Source organism: Chaetodon auriga, chromosome 8, assembly GCF_051107435.1.
Source record: "Chaetodon auriga isolate fChaAug3 chromosome 8, fChaAug3.hap1, whole genome shotgun sequence".
NCBI lineage: Eukaryota > Metazoa > Chordata > Actinopteri > Chaetodontiformes > Chaetodontidae > Chaetodon > Chaetodon auriga.
In genome coordinates this window covers 4,613,600-4,638,102 of record NC_135081.1, presented here as the reverse complement: position 1 = coordinate 4,638,102, position 24,503 = coordinate 4,613,600, and the positions used below count along the sequence as shown (strand labels likewise).

The following is a 24,503-nucleotide window of genomic DNA, read 5'->3' as shown; positions in this document are numbered from 1 at the left end:
ATACATAAAAAAATCAGTCAAATACTATATATAGCACGAATTACTTAAATCACCCGCGGGTCACAGTTATCATAAAAAAACTACCATATATGACAATACACAGAAAAATGGAAAACAGTAATACGTTACTTGCCTAAAAAGCCAAAGAAGTCTTAAAAAGTGCTGATTAAACTGATTGATTCCTGTGTCCACATACTTAGGGAAAGGCGTATCATTCGCCAACACTGAAGAGTATCTTATCGTTCTGATATCATTCAAAGAAACCCATGTATTACGCTTTTGCAGTGCGCGCTCCCGCGGACCTTGTGCACTTCCCGGCAGCAATTTTTTTTTTTTTCTTAGGACGGCGACGAAAGCATCCAATCATAAGGAACCTATTCAAAGCCGCTTATCCAATTGAGTTTGACGTCAAAGAAGGCGTGTTCGCTGTGATTGGATGAACAAACGTGACCTTCCGTCGCCACCCTAGAAAAAAAGGCTACGCCCCGGTATGACGCAACTCCAGTTTTTACACATTAAAAGTAGATTAATTTGCAATTGTTTAATAAACAGCTATATGTGACCTGTAATATATATGTGATAAAAATTTCCGTGCATGCCTCTTGAAAAAAACAAATATGTATTTGTTGTCATTTTTACGCGGGAGTTCAAAGGTTACTAACAAAATGGCTGCACACGCTGATGTTCCATTCACGGTGCAATGAGCCGCCGGACAGAGAGGATATATTTGGATGTTTTGAGGCACCGCGACTGCAGCAATCATCGTATGAGCCTGTTCTTTTGTATTTAATATCGTCTGGCAGTCATGGCTGACTTACATTCATGGATACGTACACTGTGGTTACCGTAACAACGGTGTAACAATTACGGTAGTCTCCGAGGTTGCAAACCGAAGATCCAGCTCTCATTACACAGGGAAAAGTACAGCGCTGGTTGTTTATTACTATATAACGTAAGTGTTAGTGTTGGGGGTCTTTTTCTTAACTTTTATGGAGTCTGGCAAATGCATGAGCTTTCTGCCTCTTCAGCCAGCAGACTAGCTCAGCAGGGCTGCTGAGAAGGAGCGATCACGGAGCGGAGAGGCGACATGTTCAAACTTCTGTCAAGGCGCAACAAGAAGAAACAAGGATGAACAGGAAGAAGGATAAAGGCTTCGAGAGTCCGCGCCCCTTTAAATTATAAGTATCTTTTGTATGTTTTAGTCATTGGTAGCGTGAAATGAATGAATGTTCGATAGCAAAGTTGCTTGAGTACACACAGACACATGTTTCGTAGCTCAGACTGTCATCTCATACTGACATGGTTACTCTGTCTCTGCCTCCACGACCCACCAGACTGTGTGCATCAACAACATCAACTTCCAGAGGAAGTCCGTCATTGTGAGTACACTACACAGTTAGACTATCACAGAATGATAAATATTCTGAATTTAGCTTCCTAGGGTCCACACAAGTACTCCTTGTTATATAGGTGACGTTTGGTGATAACGGCTTGACAATAGTGTTTCCTCAGTTTTGTCCACCTGTTTTCATGTTACACTAATTCAATCATTAATTGCATTAAAAAGTAATTTATATATATATTTAAAGGTGTTTATTACATAGTCAGTCTAATAACTCAATGTGTTACAGCCCTGCAGAATTATGTGAAATGTAAGAAAAGCCACAAAGGCGAGGAAAAACTTTGATCATTTCGGGTGAACAAACCGGTCTATGCAGCACATCTTGGGGTTCTAATCCACACAGTGAACATCACCTCAGCTTCAGGTTACAATTTTCACTGACATTCTCTCTCTTGCATCCCTTAGGGCTATGTTGAACTGACCATTTTCCCGACAGTGGTCAACCTGAACAGGATCAAGCTTAACAGTAAACAGTGCCGCATCTACAGGGTCCGAGTCAATGAGCTCGAAGCCCCTTTCATTTACAATGATCCCACTCTGGAGGTGTGCCACCATGAGTCCAAGCAGTGAGTATATCAGTGCACTGTCATCTTAGATCTTAGTGGCATCTGGAGTTATAAAATCATATCTTATCATTTGTGACATAAGCTTCTGCAAACAAAATCCTATTGTGTTGCATTAGATCTGTCACCTCAACACTGTGTACTTATTAATAGACCTCTTTATGGCAGTGTTGGATTTACAAGATTTTTGTGTCAATGTGATGAATTATCTTGATTTGTGTGAGTATTAAATTGCTTCATAGCCATCAGGTTATTTTATCAGTAAATGCGTTCTCATTTGAATTTCCAGATGTCCTTATTACCAGATTAGCTTTGAGAAAATAGGAAATGCATTTGGTTGCATTAGAAAGAAACAGTTTACTTATTTGCTCACATTTAGACGTGTGTAGCTGTAACATTTCACTAGAGCTGGACATGTTATCAGTATCACTGTCTGAGGAACTGTACAGTGTGGAGGCACTATGATCATTTTCTGCACATGCTTTGTGTGTGTGTATGTAGGAGGAACCTCAACTATTTCTCCAGTGCCTACACAGCAGCAGTGAGTGCTGTGGACCCTGATGCAGGACATGGCGAGCTGGTCATCAAAGTTCCCTCTGAACTCTGGAAGCAAGGAGATGGTAAGACTGTGACCACCAAAAAATAGGATGGCACACAGGATTATTCGATCATTTAATGTGTGTAATGCAGAGAATTCCCTTTAATATGTTTGATTGAAATATAACATTTCCTGAATAAAGTTCCTTGCCTGATAGCTTGAATCGTTATGGTCATATCATAACTGACATACCAGTGTTTCTCTGTCTTGTGTTTGCAGATTTGAAAGTGTTGAAGGTGTACATTGAATTTTCTCTGGACCAGCCAAAGGGAGGCCTCCACTTTGTTGTCCCTGATGTGGAAGGCAGCATGGCGGAGAGAGCAGCTCATGTGTTCTCCTTTGGATACCAGAACTCTACCAGGTCTAGAAACTAACCCGAACAGCCAAATAACAACATATTCTTCAGTTCCATAGTGCCAGTAACGCCCAGTTCAGACCAGAGATTCACCACGAAACAAACCCGTTTTAGAGCTTTCCAGGGAAATGTTTGAGCAGTGTGAGCTGCCCTGAATCAGCTTGACTCAAGCTGGTTGATGGTGTCGCCTGCGACTCAGCTTGTCAAGTCTCCAGTGGCTGCTGTTAGAACATAAGACACGTCACCTGTTTGAACAGCTTTTAGCTGGTCTGCTCTGTCAGCTGGTTGACTTTTGGATGGAGGAAAGAGATGTTCACCTCATCACTTCGTTTGAGGAACAGACGCGTCTGTGTGACATGAGCCTTAGAATTAAATTTTACAGCTTAACTGACAACTTAACTTCCAACGTTTCCCTCTGTTCCACTCGCATTCACCGTCACTCTTTGCTGCTCGCTCTCTCTCAGGAGCTCAACCACACACTGTGCCCATACACCATTTATGTTTTCACTGTTTCATCAACCCTAGACATGTAGCTGAAGCGAGTATCTCACTATCAATCATATTTTAAGATGCCGCAAATTATATAAGCCGGCAGTAAGTACAGAAGTACCGAAAGTCGTTGCTACGGAGACAATACACCGTCTCATCCAGTCACATTGGTGTGAACTGTCAGGTTTTCAGGATGTTGCAGACTGCAGCATTGTAATTCATTGCACCTTTCCGCTCGTCTGGTCGTGACAGCCTGTGTTTGAGTATATGACTGAAAACATCGTCATCGTCGCTCCACCTTTAAAGGAGGCTAGAAATCCAGCAATGGACGAAATCCTCAGAAAGTTTACAGCTTGTCCAACATCACGTCGAGGCTCTAACAATGAAAAACACTTCATTTCTTTTGACTTAGATGTGCTACTGCCAATCAGGGTCTGACATTTTTTAAAGTTTCAAACCTTTGTTGTCTTAATTACGTGGTAATGAAGCCTCCTACTTGTAGTCTGTTAGCATGTCACAGTTTTTAAAGCTATTTACTCTCTCAGTATTTTCTCGGGACATTGCCTGTGCTGTCATGCAGACTCACACTTATACAGCAAGCCCACAACAGCAGTTGTGAGTGCATTCATTTATGTGTTTATGCTCAGAGCTCATTAGATTGTCTCATCCTCCAGATTCTGGTTCCCCTGTGTAGACTCCTACTCAGAGCTCTGTACCTGGAAGCTGGAGTTCACTGTGGATGCTTCCATGGTGGCGGTGTCTTGTGGCGATCTGGTGGAGACTATCTACACCCATGATATGAGGAAAAAGACATTCCACTATGTCCTCCCCATCCCAACTGCGGCCCCCAATATCTCCCTGGCTGTGGGGCCCTTTGAAATCCTCGTAGATCCCTACATGCATGAGGTGGGTTTGAGTGATATTTCTGCATGTCGTCTGGGAACATGCAGAAACACCATCCCTCATGTCACTGTTTATGATGTCTGTATTGATTATTTGGGATTCATTTTCTGAAACGTCTCATTTTAGCTATAGGAAATCAAACAGTGAGCACAGCACCACTTAGACTTTATGGTTCAAAGGTACAAAGAAATCACATAGTTGCTTCCAATATGCTCGTCTAACAGTCAGAAACATGTAGTAAGAGGAAAATAAGTATTTTATTTCAACAAATAAATGACGAGATTCATCAAATAGTTATTAACTACAAGTCTGTTGTGATGTACCAGTTATGTGTCCATACTTGTAGCTTCTACTAATGACCACTAGATGTCCCTAAACGCAAGGTAACAGTGTTGAAGGTCACATTTCCTTCACTGCAAACAGCCCTTCAAAATGAGAAAATAGCAAAAATCTCCATGGTTCTAGCAAACCACTTTATTTTAGTCCAGTGAAGTAAGAAGTGGTCTATGGCCACCCCACTTAAGTTATGTGTTAATTAACTGCAGTACATGCAGTTGAAGAAGTACAAAAGGACACCCTTGGTATTGTACTAATGTGACTGGTAGACAGAAGAGAACAGATGTTAGTATTACTGCTGTGTTCTCAGTGGAGAGCTAACTTTAAACAGTTGTGTAAATAGAGTGTCCTTGAACTTTTAGCCTTTTCCTTTGGGTATTTGTCATGTTTTTCTTCCTGACATTTTGAAAGATGCCAAATTAACAACTTCAACATTGTGCTTTGTGCTGCCCCCTCTCAGGTGACCCATTTCTGCCTGCCACAACTGCTGCCGCTGCTCAAACACTCGATGTCTTACCTGCATGAGATTTTTGAGTTCTATGAGGAGATCCTGACGTGCCGCTACCCTTATGCCTGTTTCAAGACTGTGTTTGTGGATGAGGCCTATGTACAAGTGTCCACCTATGCTTCCATGAGCATCTTCAGGTAAGCATGAGATACTGTGTGCCCAACTCTGCCTCTGATCTAGTCATACTGTATGTATTCACCGTATTCATCTCTTTCTGTCTCAACTTCATTTGTTGCCTGTGTTTTTCAGTACCAACCTGCTCCACAGCGCCATGATCATAGACCAGACCCCGCAGACGCGCCGCTGTCTGGCCCAGGCCTTGGCTCAGCAGTTCTTTGGCTGTTTCATCTCCAGGATGTCATGGTGAGAGTCAGCATCAAGCTTGAGACAGGGTGTCTGCAACTGAACAAAGCTGCAACAAAACTAGAGATGTTACATCAATGAAAACATCGCAGTGGTGTCCAGCAGTGGATCACTGGGTCTGATATCCCTGAAAGATGATTCACCAATGTGACTGGCATGTATTGAAGAGATAATGTCCTTGAGCTCCTGCTTGTTGTTTCTGGATGGGTTAAAATCACTACAAATTCTATTTTCAAAATATTTTGAGGCCCACCTTTGAATGTGGTCATTAAAAACAGGTATGAATACCTTTGCCTTCAGATGTGATCAGATGGCATGTTAATAGTTCGTTCAAAGTGGTCTGTGACTGAGTAACTTTGATTAACCTCAGAGGCCAGATTTGTATGTAATGGAAAAGTACTGTCATTACTGTTTGGAACTGTGCTCACATAACAGACAAAGAGCCCAGAAGTTCTCTCCACTGTGTTCTGGTCTTTTTGAGAAGTATGGTAACACTTAGCCCTCAGAGCTTTTCCTATAAGGCCGGTGATGAGAGATTTACAACAGAACTAAGCTCTTTTGTCAGTACTAAGAGTCAGAAGTCAGTCCAGCACTGGCCTGTATTCTCCAGCGTGATGGATCGATGTGTTCCTGCTTGGCGACTTGGCCAATGTGGTCTGAGTGTGTGAGAGACTGAGGGAATAATCCAGGGGGCTTGCTTGTGTTAAGAGGCCCATCAGAAGGACTTTTAACGCTCTCTAGAGCTGCTCGTCCTGTGGAGTGACATGCATGCGTGTCCTTCCTTTACCTCATCTCATTCTCCATCCTCCTCCTCTCTCTCCTCCTCTCCTCGCTGACCTCTAAACACACATCAGATGTGGAGCCTTGGTCTGCTGATGTTGTTGAGCTGGCGGGTGTTGTGTAAGAAAAGATCTCAGCGAAGTCAGATCTGTTTGATTTTAGCAAAGCATGGCACTGCCTGCTAGCAATTAATCAGAGTGGGAGTTAACTGGGGCCTGTAATTGAAAACAGGCCCTGCTCAGTAGCCTGTCAGACATTTGAAAGAGAAGGCAGAAGAAAAAAAGAGAAACTGCTCCTTTCCAGATCTGTAAAATTGTATTGATAAATAGTGTAGGTGGTTGTGAGCTTGAGAAAAACAAGACCTTGGATATCTGTTTAACCTCTGCCTCATGTGTCTGTCTAATAGAAAGTGAGCCAGGTTTGCTTCTTCATGAATGTCTGCTGACATGAAGATAGACCTGATCTATAGTATCTGACCGTTTTGTTGTCTAGTTTGCTGTGTTTAACCGTGTTTTGCATTTTTTCCAACCCTGAACTTGGGGTACTGTTGAAGAAAGGTTTCTAACATCTGGGGAGTTGAGATCATGAAAGGAAGGAAATTCAGAGCTTCACTGTATTTCACAGGTTTTACTGATCAATTATATGATATGATCCATAGAGTTTTAAGGCAAGTGGATCAAATCTTTGTAGGAAAATAACTTTTCTCCATTATGCACTTAAACAGATGACATCATCTTAATTACATAAGCCATAGTGCATTCAGTTCAGCCTTAAGTGGTGAAACCGCCAAGGTTGAATCAGCGTATTGTGTCTCCATTTATACAATACAATAAATCCAGGCTGATAGATTTATGAGAGATGCTTGCCATGCCAAGTTTCTTCCTGGAAACGCAGCACGAGTAAAACTCACAGTAAAACTTACTCAAAGCATTTAAGGCCACTTTCAAAGAGCACAAAGCAGTGTGGGCAGCTGGCATGGATGGTCAGACTACAGCCAAGTCTCTTTCAAGGTGTTGACTCTCATAATAGCGTATGCCTTGAACTGCCTTTAACTGCACACCACACCACTGGAGAAAGGGGAACATTGAACAATGTAATTTAAACTGGCTTCATTTTGAAAAGGCTGCACACTTCTTCACCATAAATCACTTGCAAAAAATAGGCTCTGGAAAGCGTAAATGAGGTCTGAATAATTCACTTAAATTCATGGAGTTAAAGAGCAGTTTGTCTGCTTTTCAGTCTGAGTAATTCCTTAAAAGGTTGACCATATACCATAAATCATGAGGGGAATTAAGTTCATCATGGATGAATTCTTTAATGTTTTTTAATGATCTCTATTTAGTAAGTGTCGGCTACAGTGACATGATGTGTTGTTCCTTCTAAAGGGCTGATGAGTGGGTGTTGAAAGGAATTTCGGGTTACATCTACGGCCTCTACCTGAAGAAGACCTTTGGAGTCAATGAGTACCGGCACTGGATCAAAGAGGTAACCGTTCCTGTTTCCACTGGCATGACACTTACAAGGTTTCCCTAAGGAATTGGTGGCGTACAGCCCAACTCACTGTTTTTGTCATCAGTATTTGTTACTTTCCCAACAAAACGGAGACTTTCTTTTCCCCAAACAATATGAAGTGTCATGGTATCAATCAATTAGTCACCTGCTGAACTGAATCTAAACAGATAAGTTCATATTTTGCCTTGAAACTGTTAATAGTTTACCTTTGCTGTGTGACAGTGCCACTGCTCATTTTCCTTGTACCATAATAATCCTAATATTTCATAAAACTCTAATAATGATTTGAACGCTCTCAGAACTGGTGGTTAAGGTGCCATGGGAAGGTAAGGTATCTTAGAAATGATCAGAGCTGATATGATTAGATGCTTACAGGGAACTATGCTGATAATCAATGAGTCGTTTCAATCATTGCAGTAAAAATAGTTGAAATGACCCGACAGTTCATACATGGGTCCATGGGTCCAGCTTCTTCACTGCTCTTCTCCACCCTGTTTTATTGTAAATTGAATATCTTTGTGTTTTGGACACTGTTTTTTGACATTTCGTTAGAACTGCGTAAATAAGTCAATTAATTGATTATTTGATTGATAGAAACTTAATTGACAACTGTTTTGATTGTCAGTTAATCAGTATATATATAGATTTGTATTTTGTTTTTTTTTTTTGTTTTGTTTTAGACTAGAACAAAACAAGCAATTTCAATATATCGTTTTTTTGGTTTGGGGAAATTATAGTAGGCACCTTTCAGTGTTTGACATTTTATGGACAACTTACTTTGGAAAATAATCATCAGATTAATCAATAATGAAATTAATCATTATTTGTAGCCCTACAAATGATGTGCATGAGATGCGAAGAAGGCAAGAAGAATTGTGTTTAAAACTAAAGTTAGATGATGACGTTTCCTCCTGAGCTTCTCATAAATGTCACTAAATATTATTCTGTTGTTTCCAGGAGTTGGACAAGATTGTGGACTATGAGCTGAAGATGGGGGGGGTTCTTTTGCACCCGACCTTCAGTGGAGGCAAAGAGAAGGACAAGTAATACATTCAGCTTCAGTTTGGATCCCACTGTATTAATTGAAGTCATTTAGTTTTCATGTTTGAAGTTTCCATAAGAAGTCACTTTCTGGATCATGACATGCTGACCAATCGTTTTTCTCCTCAGTCCAACTCCACACCTTCACTTCTCCATCAAGCACCCTCACACACTGTCCTGGGAGTACTACAAGATGTTCCAGTGTAAGGCCCACCTGGTGATGAGGCTGATAGAAAACCGAATCAGCATGGAGTTCATGCTGCAGGTTAACCAGCATTCTCTTGTTTTCTGCGTCTGTGATGGTTTAGAGTTGACTTCATAACAGAATCTGGTTTAGTCTTCATGTGAATCCTTTGTTTTCTGCTGTCCTTTCCACCCTGTAGGTTTTCAACAAGCTTCTGAGCCTGGCCAGCACAGCCTCATCCCAGAAGTACCAGAGTCAAATGTGGAGTCAGATGCTTCTGTCTACTCACGCCTTCCTCAAGTCCATCTCCAATGTCTCTGGCAAAGACATCGGCCCGCTCATCAAACAATGGGTGTATCCTTTTGTCTCTGATGGATCTTAGTTTGTGGTGATGATAAACTGGTTGTACTGTGTGACTTTACGCATTAAAGGTGTAATACATAAGAACTGGCCACCTGTTGAAGGTCACTCCAAACAAACAGGGGGCCTCATATCACGGGGAGTAACTGCTAACTGCTGCTCACCCTACTCTTTGCTGTAGCTATCTGTGGCTGTAGCTACTAATTGCGTTAGCTAGCTATCACAGTTAGCCGTGCAGTTAGTGGCTCTATTAGCTGACTGGAGTCTACTGTGCTAACCTCAGTAGGTATCTCTGCAACACAATACACAGATGTCTTTGACATAACGTCAAAACTGTCGACTATTCACATTCTGTTGATAACGTTTTAAACCAGAATTGAACAAAAACTGCAAGTAAGCAGAGCCCAGGTTACTTAAAAGAAATCTGAAACCAGTTTATAATTTACTCTTGACTTGAATAGATTGACTTACTACAGCATCATGAAGCATCATTGTAATATAATAAGTAACTGACCACCACCTTAAGCTGAGACCTCCACTCTTAAATGGTTATGTTTTCCCCACCTGTTCTTGGTTATCTGCATGTTTTAGTCTTAACTTTTTGTGCTCAGGGACCAGAGTGCTGTGGTGAAATTCTTTGGCAGTTTTGCCTTCAACAGGAAGAGGAATGTGCTAGAGTTGGAGATCCGTCAGGACTACACATCATCTGGAACTCAGAAATATGTGGTGAGTAATGAGAGATACAGCATATGGACTGCGTGTGCTGTCTGTGTGTAGAGCAGATGAAAGTCAGTTTGTAGAAGCTGGTTGCTGGCTTTTTTTTTTATAGCAATGCACAGGTTCAGATGAGATTTTGCAATTCTAATCACGATATACATCTGGTCACAAACCTAGACTGCTTTACAGTGCAGAGCAGCAGAAAAACAATATAAAATCTTCTTCCATTTTGTGTGGGTTCATTTTGGGTCTATTAAACTTGAGGTGAGCTTTTATTTTCAGATTTTCACCTCACAAGTTTGAGATTTCTACTTCTGCTTCTATTCCACGACACCTCAGAGAGAAATATTGCATTTTGTCCTCCACTGCATTTATCTGACATGTTGGTTACTATTTAGTTTGCAAGGTCAGATTAACATTACAAAATATAGTCAAATGTAATATAATCACATCATCAACATCAGTAATTAGAATCCATAAATATGATATGTATTATTCTCAAATGGCCAATTCTGCATAGTAAATAATTTTGCTTTTGGGACTAGTAACATTTTCAATACAGAAGTTTTACTTTTGACAGTGTCTCTCTGCAGTGTGCTATTACTGCCTGCAAACATGCATGTGAAACGATTCTGTGAGTGAAGAGACTTATAAAATAAAATGAAAGAGGGGCATGGTGTGTGTTCTGCCTCTTCGTCCCCTCTCATCCCTCTGTGCCTCTCTCTTCCTTCTTCTGTCTCTACTTTTTCCATTTCTTTCTCACTCGTGCTCTGTCTCTTCCTCTTCTAGCACTGCTTCTGGGCCTCTGTTGTCTCGTGTGGGTGTGTGTCTGTCTGAGTGTCCGTCCACCAGTGTGCCAGCTTGTCCCATGGCCCATCTTCCATGGTGTTACACATTGTGATTAAAAGAATCGTCATTCTTGTCGCCTTTTTCCCCCTCACTGGTTTGTAGTTTGCAGGTTAGAATAACGTTAGAGATTCCATATCTGTGAGGGTCTGTTTGGTTTCCATGCAGGGTCCCATCAAGGTGACAGTGCAGGAGTTGGATGGCTCCTTCAACCACACACTGCAGATAGAGGAGAACAGCCTCAAACATGACATCCCCTGTCACTCCAAGAGCAGACGGTACGTACGGTAGCCTCATTCTTTCTCTAATGGTTAGTCTGTTCTATATTTTTTTACACTTAATATGTTTTGTATTTCTCCATATTATTACATCAGTGTACTGCACTGTATATTAATATGTGTTATAAATGACATGTTTAGCAACTAAGGCAACAGAGTTTTCTCATACCTCTTGGTTTACTAATCACCGATTGCTCTGTTGTTTTCTTTTCCCAGAAACAAGAAAAAGAAGATCCCTCTGATGAATGGAGAGGAAGTTGACATGGATCTGTCAGCCATGGAGTAAGACATCACTGCTGTCACAATTTGATGTATTCCCTAAGAATTTAGTTACTGTCCTTTCTTGAGAACTTACTTGACTCTTCCAGCTGAAAGGAACAGTGCCTCTGCCTGCTTAGCCTTCACATCCATCGTTCATGTCACTCACATGTTGTTCTGATGAAATGTTGTGAGATAGATGTCTGGGGACATGTTGCCAGGAGGCACCTGCACGAGTTGAATTAAGATTCTTTTCATTCCCTCAAAGTGTTCATCTCCTGTTCCGTCTGCAGTGCTGACTCTCCTCTCCTCTGGATCCGGATCGACCCAGACATGTCCATTCTGAGGAAGGTGGAGTTTGAGCAGGCTGACTTCATGTGGCAGTATCAGCTGCGCTATGAGAGGGATGTAGTTGCACAGGTGGGCTGATGGCAATAATATAGTACCAGTATGTCAGAATTGTACTTTACTTGAGTAAATGTACTTTTAGTTACATTCCACCACTGACCTTATCTCTCTGCTAGGAGGAGGCCATCTCAGCATTGGAAAAGTTCCCAACTCCTGCCTCCAGACTGGCTCTGACAGACATCCTGGAGCAAGAACAGTGTTTCTACAAAGTCCGCATGCAGGCCTGCTTCTGCTTGGCCAAGGTAGGTACCTGTGTGTGTGTGTGTGTGTGTGTGTGTGTGTGTGTGTGTGTGCGTGTGTGTGTGTGTGAGAGTGAGTGAGAGATGTTGGTTTTTTCTAAATTATGGTGCCATTTAGAGGAAAATAGATGATAAAGCAGGGGGCGCTTTAGGGTGTAGTCACTACTACAGCAACCTGTCACTCAGGATAGAGGTGTAGCAGTGTGTATCCATGCCATGTCTGTGTTTTTGTCCTACAACTTTGATCATGTTCAATTCATGGAAGTCAATTGTAACATTTTGATCACCTAAGAATGTTTTGTTCAGTGTTCAGTTGTACTAAAAGACACTATTCATTTTTTCCGCTAAGAACATTTTGTTTTCAGCCTGTTTTTTGCTAAACAGTTGCAAATCTCCTGTAAAGCAAATGATCTCAAGGATTGAAAGTGTGGATCCAAAAGGCAGAGGACTGGTGTTGTGTTGGTTCTCTGCTTCCACTCATTAAATGTGTCAGAGGTCACAAAAACATGGTTTAGGCAGCCAGCGGGTAACTTCAGTGGGAAAACAATCTGGCCATGCTGAGTTTGGTTTTCATCTTCTCATCTTCGCTTGTTTAATTTGCTCTGGAATCAGTGACCTTCAAAATTGCAGTAAAGAAAAATCAGGAAAGTAGCATCTGGAGATATAAGAGCTTCTAACTATCATGACTCTGCTTTGCTCTGTCTGAATTCCTCTTCCTCTCCATCTCTTTTCACTTATTATTATGGTAAAAAATCGACATTTTTACAAAACATTTAGTTCAAAAATATTGTGTAAAGGGCGACATGATGGGAACAACATAGAACTTCCCAGCCAGCAAGGCCACCCACCAGTTTATCCCTGGCTGTGCTGAAGCTCAGTTGACTGAATAATCCTATTCTGTGGCTACAGGAAATTCTCGATTCTCTGGATTTGGTCTATTCAAACTTTAACCTCAGTGGATTTCTGCCATTCGGGCTCCACCTGAACCAATATTTTCACAGCATGATAAACTGAGTGGAGGTTGAAATGGCAGCACTTCACTTTTTTCATTAAGTTGCTGTATTTGGCAACAGAACCCCCAACAGACTCCATCGTAATGGCCTTTGGTATATACTACATCCACGCACACACAGATGGAGACACAAGCTCATACACAGAGATGTACACACTCTCTGAGACACACATAAACACATGCACTCATAGACTTACATACCCACTTTGACCACAAAGTGAAATATGGTTTACTTGAACCCTCAGATGGAGTTGGCTGCATTATTATTGGTTGGGATGGCATTTACGTGCTTGTTATTGGTAGAAAATGTGGGGAGGAAGAAGGAACAGCCTGGGGCCAACAATCGGGGGCGGCGGGGGGTGGTGGGTGAGGGGGGGACATAAAAACTGACAAACGCATGCACATGTTAAAAACTCTGACACACAAAAAATACAGATGTGTTCGTGAATGTGTGCACACACACCACACAAAAACATTCCGGTGTGCTGGCCCCCCTTTATTTATCTTACCAAATGACAACATCCTGTGCCAGTGACCCTTAGCCCCATATTACCACATTAACATAAATTCCCCAATATCCTGTTGGAGCCCAAACACCACTGGAGCCACTGGTCTTCATACCTGTGGAAACCTCGTGTGCTGCTCATGTGTACATTAGTCTTAACTTTGTTGTTCAGTTCTCACCACAAAATTTTGAATGGACAGGAAGTACAATGTTATACAAGCTAGAACATTCTTGACTTCTTCTGTGTTCTGTGCAGCATTTCTCAGGCAACTCGCACAGCTTGTGAGAGTGCAGCTTTATGCTGTGATGGCAGCCGATGAAGGACAGCTGACAGTTGGTGTCCAGCTTGAACAGAGCTGAGCAAACGTAATGGACTACAGTATGTGTTCTTCTCTTCTCGTGTGTGCACGTAAACCTCGCAGATAGCCAATTCTATGGTGAGCACGTGGCAGGGCCCGCCAGCTATGAAGTCCCTGTTTACCCGAATGTTCTGCTGTAAGAGCTGCCCCAACATCGTCAAGACCAACAACTTCATCAACTTCCAGAGTTACTTCCTACAAAAGGTACATCAAACAAACAACACTGGAAGGCACACACACTCGTTCTCAGCCCCATAACCACTAACAGCTTCATTAACCATCAAGTCGCTCTTGACAGACTGTAGAAACAAACTTGAACTCTCAATCAAAGCCGTTGTTTTGGCCTTACAAGTAGAGCTCCACAGATAAATCAACATAGGCAGTATCTTCACCCAATTTCAGCTCATCACACACACTGTTGATCAGAGTTGGTGTATGTTTTGCCTGATTAGTAACAAGGACCTTCAGTACAGAATACCACAAATATGTTTTCAGATTTGTTGAGCGTTTCAGTTGCATATTCTGTCCATAAGAGAGACCTGACATGTTTATTTATCAGCTGTTCAACGTCTCACCAAATATTATTATCAAAAATGTTATATTGTTTCTGGATTATCTCCATTCAGATGTTGGTATCAGCCTCAAAATTCATTTGGGCTTTAACTACATGGCCACATGATGGACTTAAGCACAGTGTAAAATTGAGCTGTCAATGTGCATTTCTCCATCCTAATTGTATGAGGATTTCTGTTTCGTCTTTGTTTCTCATGTTAGACGATGCCTGTTGCCATGGCGTTACTCAGAGATGTCCAGAACCTTTGTCCCAAAGATGTCCTCAACTTCATCCTTGACCTCATCAAGTATAACGACAACCGAAAAAACAAAGTAAAGACACACATTCACACACTCTTTTTCTCTAACATTGTGACTCTTAATCAGTGATGACTTTGGGCAAAACCTTGAACAGTAGTTTTGATTTTCAGGTGTTCTGTCTCTGTCTTCAGTTTTCAGATAACTACTACCGTGCAGATCTGATTAAAGCACTGACCAACTCTCTGACCCCAGCCATCAGCATCAACAATGAGGTGCGGACAGTGGACAATTTAAATGCTGACGTCCGACTCATCTTGGAGGAGATCACGCGATTCCTCAACATGGAGAAACTGCTGCCGAGCTTCAGGAACACCATCACTGTCAGGTTAAGAGCGGAGTGTGTGTGTGCCTGTATCTGTTTCACGCATGTTCCCCTAAAGCATGCGTCTCCTGGCAGCTCTTGATCTCACTTTTACATGACAGTGTAGTTGGTATGTTGCTTCCTGTTGCTGCACAGCAGAGCAGAGAATCCTGTCCAGTTTCCAGCTAATCACATATTTACGTAGTGATCTTATCTCCAACTATAAGCAGCCACAATTCTTTTAGGATGTTTGCCTAAAGTGAACTTTCAGCATAAGTTTCATTTTAAGGTGGAATCCGTTTTAGTTTTGTTAATTAACACACACCCATCTGCCATAGAAAAGGCGCAATGTGCTCTGTTAGTCATCTTTTCCATTCATTTCACACACAACTGGAATATCCCTCATTTTTCATCTCCTCTGTTACCCTCCTCTTCTCACTCTCCAGTTGTCTGAGAGCGATTCGTCAGCTTCAGAAGAACGGCCATATTCCCAGCGACGCGTCACTCTTCAAGTCCTACGCCGAGTACGGACACTTTGTTGATGTTCGCGTCGCTGCACTGGAGGCTCTGGTGGACTATACCAGAGGTAAAACATGTATTACAAATGTGCTCGCTGTTGTGAGAATTATTAGCACTCTTGTGAAGCTCATTGATCAAGATGACAGAGATCATCACAAGTGATTTTTTTTGTATATCAGCTGAAGTCTGTGTTACAGGTTTGGGGAAGCCAGTTAAGTCAGTCTGTGTGTTCATAGGATGTGCATGATACGCTTATTTCTCTGAGCTTTACTGTCAAATACCCAGTTTTTAATTTAGTGTCGCTGAAAGAAACACGGTGGGGATTTTTTTCCTGCAGTTCTGTCTCGATGATGTTTTTCGTAGTGACATGTTCTTGTATTCTGCTCAGTTGAATATACCTCACTCTCTTGTCTGCTTTGTTGTCCTGCAGTTGAAAGAAGTTCAGCAGAGTTGCAGTGGCTGCTCAACATGGTCCAGAATGACCCAGCTCATTACGTCAGGTCTGCGAACAGCTGGCACACACAGGCACCATCTGACACACTCTCATGCTGTGCATCACACACTCTTTCTCACTGTAACTACAGCGATCTCACCTCAGGGTTTTTTTTTCTTTTTCTTGTTTTGTATGTCATTACATGACACACTATTTCAGTGTTAGTAAAGAGGGAGAAAATCCACAGCCTTTGTTTCATGTATAAATACATTTGACAGTTTAAGTTCTTCAACTGGACACTGACCTTCCATAAGACACTGTCATACCAGTGGGCTCTAATCTACGGTGCGCCCATTGCTGAGGCTGGTAGCTGTAATGAACTTTTCATCTGCAGCAGAGGTAGCTCTTGGTCTTCCTTCCTAATGGTGGACTGTGGTTTCTTTTTACTTAGTTGAGCAGTTCCTGCCATAATCTGGATTACCACAGCAGTCGATTGGTGTTTACTGTATACCAACACTTCCTCTGCACAACACAACTGCTGGTCTCAGATGCATGAAGAAGTCAAGAATTTCCACTAATTAACTTTTGTCAAGGCACAACTGTTAATTGAAAACCATTCAAGGCGAACACACCTGGATGAGAAGGTGCATCCACGGTTTTAAGTGGCACTGCATATGCAGCCTCTGTCTGGCACAGGCAAAGCTATGGATTCCAGTTTTCTCCGTGTAGTGTATTTTCCATCTGAATGTGAGATCATTGGTATGTCTAAATGACCAGCCTCACCTGCTGTAATGTTAAAGAGTGTACAGCTGACAGAAACACTACTAGCGTGGATTATCATCTTCTTCTGTGTATTTCTTGTTTGTTGTCCAATCAGACATGAGATCCTGGGAATGCTCTGTAAGAACCCACCTTTCACTAAGACAACAGACTCCACTCTGTGCAACGAAGCTTTGGTCGATCAGCTCTGGAAGCTAATGAACTCAGGTGAGACACGCACACACACACATTCCTGCACTCTTTATGAAAGACAACATGTAAAATCCTTAAGAACGTTTTGTTGTCATTGAGTCACGCTGCACAGTACTTATAACAGAGTGAAAAAGCCCACCGTACTATTGTATGTGTAGTGTGCCATGCTGGTGGGAGCAGCTTGTGAGTGTATATGACTCAACAGTGTAAAAGTCATTCATATGATTGATCAGACACAATTGAAAGTGTATTAGAAATGCTGTGCTAGCCAGCCTGTGCACACTGTGGCATCAAAAACAAATATCACCCTTTTTCCAGCACTAACATGAACCCATTTGTCTGTGGTGACAAACTCACATCACTCATTTTTATGATATGTATTAGAGTTACTCAACTCCAAGGTTGCTCGGTTGTCTCATGGATTTAGGGAATATAGTATAACTTAATACTGGATTCAAAATGCATCTAATGATCAAAAGGTTTTGGCCAGTTGCTCTTTGGCTTTTTCACTCAAGAACAAATTACTGCTGAGTTTCCTTCTACCACAAATGGGCTGATCCAACCACAAGCAGGCGAAACACACAGTTGAGTTTCGTTAATACACGTCCAGTTTTTTCTTGCGAGGACTGCTCTCACAGAGCTTCAGTCACTGACACAGTGCATGCACCAGAACCAAGAGAACATTTTAGTCACCAACGTATTTTCTTTGGTTTCATCTGACACAAAGTAAATCCATTTGAGGTAGAAAGCTTTCTCCCTGTAGAGGGACTACTACAGAGACCTGATATGTTTGTAGGTACCATCCGGTCGTTACACATGTTTTCCTGTCTGTCAGAGCCAGCAGTTCCTATTTGCCATGGCACTGAAAAACAGCACGTTTCACAACAGGAGCCAGTCTCATTTTACCAGTTCACTTCTGCTTTCAGACTTCTGAGGATATTTCATGAAGTGCTGGCGCTGTCTGAATGTTTTCAAAAAGCAGAGTGGCTTCAAAAAGCACTATGGCCATGTTGTGTTGTGGATTTCATTTAAAGTATTTTTTAAGAACTTGTAAAGCCTTTAAAGACCCCAGCAGCACAGTTGGCTCCTTCACTGTGACTTGGACGTTTGGAACCACCAGGGTTCCTCTTTGAGTTCCAACTCAGTCACCAGGCAGGAAGGAGGTTGACAAAGACTACTAGTTCACCACCACCCCTCGGCTTTATGAATCATACAGGGACCTGATTTTTCCACACCTGCTTATTCAGTTTGAATTGTTTCAAATCAAATCAAGGTTATTGTCACACATACAGTCATACACAGTACAATGTATCAGGAAATTCATTCTCTGCATTTAACACATCTTAAGTATTAGGAGCTGTGGGCAGCAACTGTGCAGCGCCCAGGGACCAACTCCAGTTCTAATTCAGTGCCTTGGTCAAAGCGTCCTCACAGGAGAATCAACCTAACAATAATGCTTTTGATGGTGAGGGAAAGCAGAGCGGACACAGAAAACCCAGCTTTGGGGACAACATGCAACTCAACACGGAAAGGATCAAGAATTGAACCCAGGACCTTGCTCGGTTCAGAACCTCGTGTCTTCTAACCAGTGAGCCACTGTGCTGCTGCCAAAAGAACAAACAAAATAAAATCATAAACACCTTGTGTTCCCAATGTTGAGTAAACAGAGAGAAGCACTTACATTGCTACAGCCTCCATTCCAACCACAGCCCCTTACAGTATTATCATATTATTCAGGCGTATGTTTACCCTGACAGTTATCAAGAGGTGATAACGGACTGCTTTCTGTCTTTCAGATGGACAAAGGCAGAGGTACATTAGTCTCCTCTGCCACGTGTATTTGACTGGACACGCTTCTGTCAGACTGCTTAATGGTCAGCTGTTGCACAACTCACTGACACAATCTGGATTTTGTAATCCTCTGTAATCCTCTACAATCGATCACAAGGATATTTGAATTAGCTTTAAAGGAATCGCAGTGAAAAAATCGGTTCTGCCCTGAAATGATTGTTTTCAAATGAGTAATGCAGCGCTTGTATGGCTCAGTCAGCTGGTGTCCAGATTTGCACTGATCTCTGCTCCATGTTAGAGAAGAAGAAGGACAAACCTTCAGGCTTTGCTACAGTTCATCGTGCAGTGAAGGAGAATTTGACTTTGAATTTTTTCTGTTTTATGTTCCACATCATTCAACATTTTACTGCTTCTCTCTCCTTTTTCTTATTAATTGTGTTGTTGTTGGAGTGGAATTGTGACGAATAGCTACAAGTCTTGGCTTACCTCCAGATGTGCTTGCTTACTTCCATACACATGACTGCACGTTCATTTCCAGTGTTTGTTCCATAAAATGTAGAAAGTACTGAAAGGTGCCCATCATCGATTTCCGCAGCCTGAGGTGACTTGTTTTATTCAACCAGCAGTCCACAAAAGATGTTCCGCTAACAATGATGTAAGACAGAGAGCAAGTCTGCAGAGCCTGGAGGCACAAATATCTGGCTTTTGTCTTTCATAAATGACTATTATGGATTTTCTTGTTTCAAGATTTGTGCACATCCTCATCATTGGTGCTAAGTGGTTACAGTATAAGCCCTGTAGAATGTCCTTCCTGCAGGACGTCAACACCTTTGCAGGGTGTTTGTTTTTTTGTCTTTTTTTCTCAAATGAGTGTGTGTTTGGGAGATGTCATGTTACAGCCATTTGGTGGGCTTCCTACTGGCTCTACTGTCCTTCTTGTTCATTGTCATTGGTGGGATCACAGCAGGTTTGGTGTGTTTCAGATGAAATATTTAGCTCCTCATCTTTTTGCTTCATTATTATTTGGTTGTTTCTTCCAGTCGTCAATTGAACAAGGTTAGTTTCTACTTTTTGGTGCTGTGCCTGCACTATATACGCACACGCTTCTGCCTTCTATTGTGTCCTCGGGTTTCATTGTTTCTCTTTCTTCCAGGGGGTCCTATGTGTCTTTCAGCTCGCTTGCCAGGCCAGTCTGTGGTTCAGTGTGCCAATCCAAACACACGCCACCTCCAAATCCAAATACAAGTATATGTTCACCATTCCTGAAGACCATTGGGCTCTGATTGCGATGTATTATTTCATTTATTGACTTACAGGCTTGAAGGATGAAGAAAAATATTGATGATCATTATTTCCAGTGAACTTTTGTTTGCCGGTCAGTCAGCGCGGGTGGCTGCCGGACAACCTGACTGCGCTGCCAGTTTAAATAAAGAGTGACCAGAGTGTGGTAACCTTAAATACTATGTTATGAAAATGTGTTATAAACCACAGCCCTCCACGTGTTAAACACACACACTCACACAGGATGATGTGTCACTGGCTGAAGGTCAGTGCTGGAAGCACACAAACGCAGAGTGCTTTCTGCTCAGTCATTTGTTTCAGCCTTCCTCTGAAGCCACAGTCCACCCTCCATGCGAGGCGCCTGGCCTTTGGATTGTCAGCTTCAGCAGTAATTGGTGTTGAATTCATTCCAGCTCTCAACGCACTGCTACTCAGATGACTCATATATTGATGCTTTTGGCTCTGGTGTGATTGAGAGCTTGGATTTAGTTGTGCTCACATTGTCTCTGTGGGAATGTCAAATATAATGTGTGGTTGAAGAGCATGCAGCTCAGGATTTATCCCTGGAGTATACTCTGTAAAGAAATGGCTTATAGCACAAACTGAAGGCAAAAGTGTTGATAGCTTTTTTGGAATGGCCACAAACATGGGGTGAGGAGCCTGCTGTCATAGAGAGCGCCAAGATGTGATCATCATCCAAATGAAGATGTCAGTGCACATTTGTGAACAGTTCATGGTTTTTACAAACAAAAAGTGATCTAAGTTGAGCGCTTGAGAGAGATGTTCAAATCCTGTCAGCTTTCTCGCCGGTCAGCGCTCTTCAGCGTGGTCAGCGCTGTATACTGACCCTCTTACTCTGCTGGCTGTTGTGTTTGTTCCTCCGATGACTGGTGGCTGCACTGAAATGCAGTCCATCATCATCTGACATTCTCATGACGTGCCTCCCTCTGACTTCCCTCCACCCTTCCATCCTTCCAACTACAAAGTGACACAATGAGCCTTTACTACCTAACCCCCTGCTTGTCAGTCTGTACCTCCTTTTCACCTCGCCCTTTCTTTTCTCAGGTACCTCCCATGACTGGCGGCTGCGCTGTGATGCCGTGAACCTCTACTACGCGCTGTTCGGCCTGACTCGGCCCTCCTGCCTGCCCTTGCCAGAACTAGGCCTCGTGCTCAACCTGAAGGAGAAGAAAGCTGTTCTGAATCCCACCATCAAGCCTGAGTTGGGGGTCGGCACCATCATGGACACTCCTGCCAGCATAGGCATCCATGGTGTTGGCATGAGCTACGCAGCTGTAAGTGGTGTGGGACATTTGTGGCAAATGTCAGGACAGTTTGCGTAAATGGAGAATGCACTTAATGAACTACTGAATGGACTAAATTTCAAGTCATTTCTTGACAGGCAATATTTGTAGTTTTGACCATGAATTTGACATGTCATTTTGGCCAACAAACACATCAGTTAAAGACCTACTACATCACGCCACAACTCAAGTTCCATTGGTTTCTGTGCCAGTGGTGATGTAATCAGTGAGCTGCTCGGTGGTCTTTATTTCCTTCTCTTTGAGTGTCTTTGATTTAGTATTGCCACAAAAAAAGTTTTCAGATGGCACACGGATATCAACTACTTCATAAAATGGTGTTATCTTAGGTTGGATCTGTGTAATTATGGGTACCACAGAGCTGCCAGTAGTGTTTGGCTGTACCTCATTCCCATTGCATCACCGGTGTACCCAGAATCAATGTCAAGCACTGTTCTTACGGCCATAAGTACATCTCTCTGGCAGCTGATTGAAGCAGCATCATCTCCTGCACTGTAGTCACCCTGAGCTCAGGCTGAAATGACAATACTGACAACACTTTGGAAACTACTGCAAAGCTCTCAAAAATGTTGACTTGATGGTTTTTAATTCATTCTTACTCAATTGTTCTGCTAAAGAAAATGCCCTCAGTGGTTTCAAACGCACAGTTTCAATGTGCTGCAAGTGAAATTATTAAAAAAAAAACTAAGCCACATAATTAGGTTTCTTCATTTGTGTCTTCCAGGTGGACGAAGAGCCAGATCCTATTTCACTAGGGGTGTGTGGGGTGGGCCAGCCCCCTCTGGGCCTGAAGAGGAAGGCTGAGACCCCACTGGGCTCCCCTCCAGAGCCAGGACAGATCCTGCAGCAACAGGATGATGATGGACGTGGAGGGCGTTACAAGATCAGGGTAACAGACTGCTCTGACTCTTTTTTTTTTGTGCAGTCCTGCTTACTTTACTTGCCAGGCTGATCATTTCTGGACATCTGTTTTACTGAAATGTTCTATGTTGTGTTACAGTAATGATGCTCTGTTATCCCGTATTAATGTGTAGTTCTGGTTTGTTGTAGTTCAACACAATGGAAGATGAAGATATTGATATGGAGACTGTTCATGATAGTCAGGCCTTCATTCACCATCACCTCAATCTACTAGAGAGACCGTCTACACCAGGTAAGCCCACACACACACACACAAATACAGAATATTCCTGACATCATTCCGGAAAAGAAAACACTACCCAAATCCTGGTGCCTCACACGCTTGTCCTCTTTCTCTTTTTAGGTAAAGAGCCGCCGTCAGTCGAACAGTCCATGCTCTCCATGCCCGCCACACCGGTGCCATCCTTTTCCAAAGAAACCACCTCTTTGTCCTCCAAACACGGCGGCGAACATGGCCACCACCATCACCACCACCACCACGAGCACAAGAAGAAGAAGAAGAAGCACAAGCACAAACACAAGCATAAGCACAAGCATGACAGCAAGGACAAGGAGAAGGACAGAGAGAGGGACAACTCCCATGCTTACAGCAACAGCCCGGCCAGCGGCAGGTCCCTGCGCTCGCCTTCTTTGTCTGACTGAAACACCTGGAGGGGAGTTTGGTTTTCACTTGTTTCGCTCATCTGTCATACAGTAGCAGGCTTGTATCCCTGTTGAGCACAGAGACAAAATGTAAAGCAAAATATGTTTAGCTGATCTAAATATTCATGACTGAGTAGTGTTTTCATACAGGAAGACGTGTTTGGACAAAGTGTGGAAAGAAGGGATGCTGTTCAAGCGTTGTACTCAGATAAATGGCAGCACTGAATTCCTCCGCAGAAACAGCAGTGAGTGTTGGCCTGAGACAGGAAACAGGGAAGTCTGAACAGAGGCTGCAGTGTCATTAAGGTAAATCCTCCAGAGGTGTGTCCTCACGCCACACAGACACACAGCCTGTGGGAGTTCCAGGCTGTCTGAGGCGTGCAACCACATACACCTCCCTCCACAGACCTCACAGACCCCCCCCCCCCCCCCCCAAAAAAAAAAGACACCACTCTGGTCTGCCTCATCCCCACAGCTCAATCCCAACATTCAGTGTGCGGCTTCTGAGGGGAAAGTCGATTGATGGTGGTGTGGATTTGACCATTCTGTTTGGACTGTGCCTCCGGTGTCTTTAACATCGTGCGAATGACTTTTCCCTGTTTGCTCGCAGATGAAAATTAAACCGAGGGATTTCACTGTGCTGTACCTTTGAAACTCAAGTAATACTAGTGTTTTTTTTTTAACGCTTATTGTTTCTAAACTGTCATCATTGATTAAAGATGCTTTTGTATTCATGAATGTTTTCACTAGATTGAATTCAGCTCCTCAGAGACATCTGTGGTTGGGTTTCTTCAGCTTTATGAGGTGGTTTTAAACAACGAAGAGAACAAGCAGAATTCTATATTCCCTCCTTAGACAACCACAGAAGTATTAAAAGTGTGATTCAAAGTGTTACAAAACGCGTTTCTTATCTAATCAGCCTAAATTCATCTTGTCATGCTTAAAAATAAACAGTAAAAGACAAAGTCTCAACATTCATCTCAAGAGTCTTGACGTTGATCAAATAGTCAATGTCAGCATTTATTCCCATTTAGTACTTATGTGTTATCCTGGAAAATCTTTTCTCCGCTGTGTTACGAGGTTTCCCCTGATGGGTGTAAATTGCCTTGTTGGGATTAGAAACAGTTAAAGGGTGTTGTTCCCCTTGTTAAACACAATAATCCACGAAAAGCTATGAGCCATTATTGTTTTCACAAACATGCCGTAGATACAAAGCAGCAGTGACAGAAAAGTAGATTGAAAGTTTAAACAGTTTAATGCAGAATTCACAAGCGTTCAGGAAAATGATGGATGTAGCTTCATAAAGGAACCTGGTTCTTACATTTTCAGCATTGTCATGTTTATTTGACTTGTTGATTTTATTATTTTTCAAATAAATGGAATTAAAGTACAGTATCTCTTTTTTCTATTTGTCCAGAAGGCAAAGTGTATT

At 42.4% G+C, this 24,503-nt stretch overlaps 1 protein-coding gene across 1 annotated transcript; it reads left to right on the top strand.

Annotated features, from left to right (window-relative positions):
* The first annotated feature begins 673 nt into the window (after positions 1-673).
* On the top strand, positions 674-24,049 carry taf2 (TAF2 RNA polymerase II, TATA box binding protein (TBP)-associated factor). The gene is made up of 28 exons (XM_076737784.1): positions 674-952; positions 1,029-1,178; positions 1,325-1,379; positions 1,808-1,968; positions 2,467-2,585; positions 2,783-2,924; positions 4,082-4,313; positions 5,107-5,291; positions 5,404-5,517; positions 7,683-7,782; positions 8,767-8,852; positions 8,980-9,115; positions 9,234-9,388; positions 10,006-10,120; positions 11,126-11,235; positions 11,452-11,517; positions 11,787-11,913; positions 12,018-12,143; positions 14,080-14,220; positions 14,791-14,901; positions 15,021-15,214; positions 15,637-15,776; positions 16,140-16,209; positions 17,020-17,129; positions 21,252-21,481; positions 22,233-22,397; positions 22,559-22,661; positions 22,773-24,049. The coding sequence occupies exons 2-28, from the start codon at positions 1,129-1,131 to the stop codon at positions 23,069-23,071; spliced, it is 3,642 nt and encodes a 1,213-aa protein (XP_076593899.1). The 5' UTR covers positions 674-952; positions 1,029-1,128; the 3' UTR covers positions 23,072-24,049.
* The last annotated feature ends 454 nt before the right edge of the window (positions 24,050-24,503 follow it).

What these genes read in the sequence shown, in the direction of transcription:
- taf2 (XM_076737784.1), top strand. Translation starts at nt 1,129, where the DNA reads ATGAACAGGAAGAAGGATAAAGGCTTCGAGAGTCCGCGCCCCTTTAAA. An exon ending in ATGGATCTGTCAGCCATGGA is followed by an intron (nt 11,518 to 11,786) that starts GTAAGACATCAC and finishes TTCCGTCTGCAG; the next exon opens with TGCTGACTCTCCTCTCCTCT. An exon ending in GAGGGCGTTACAAGATCAGG is followed by an intron (nt 22,398 to 22,558) that starts GTAACAGACTGC and finishes GGTTTGTTGTAG; the next exon opens with TTCAACACAATGGAAGATGA.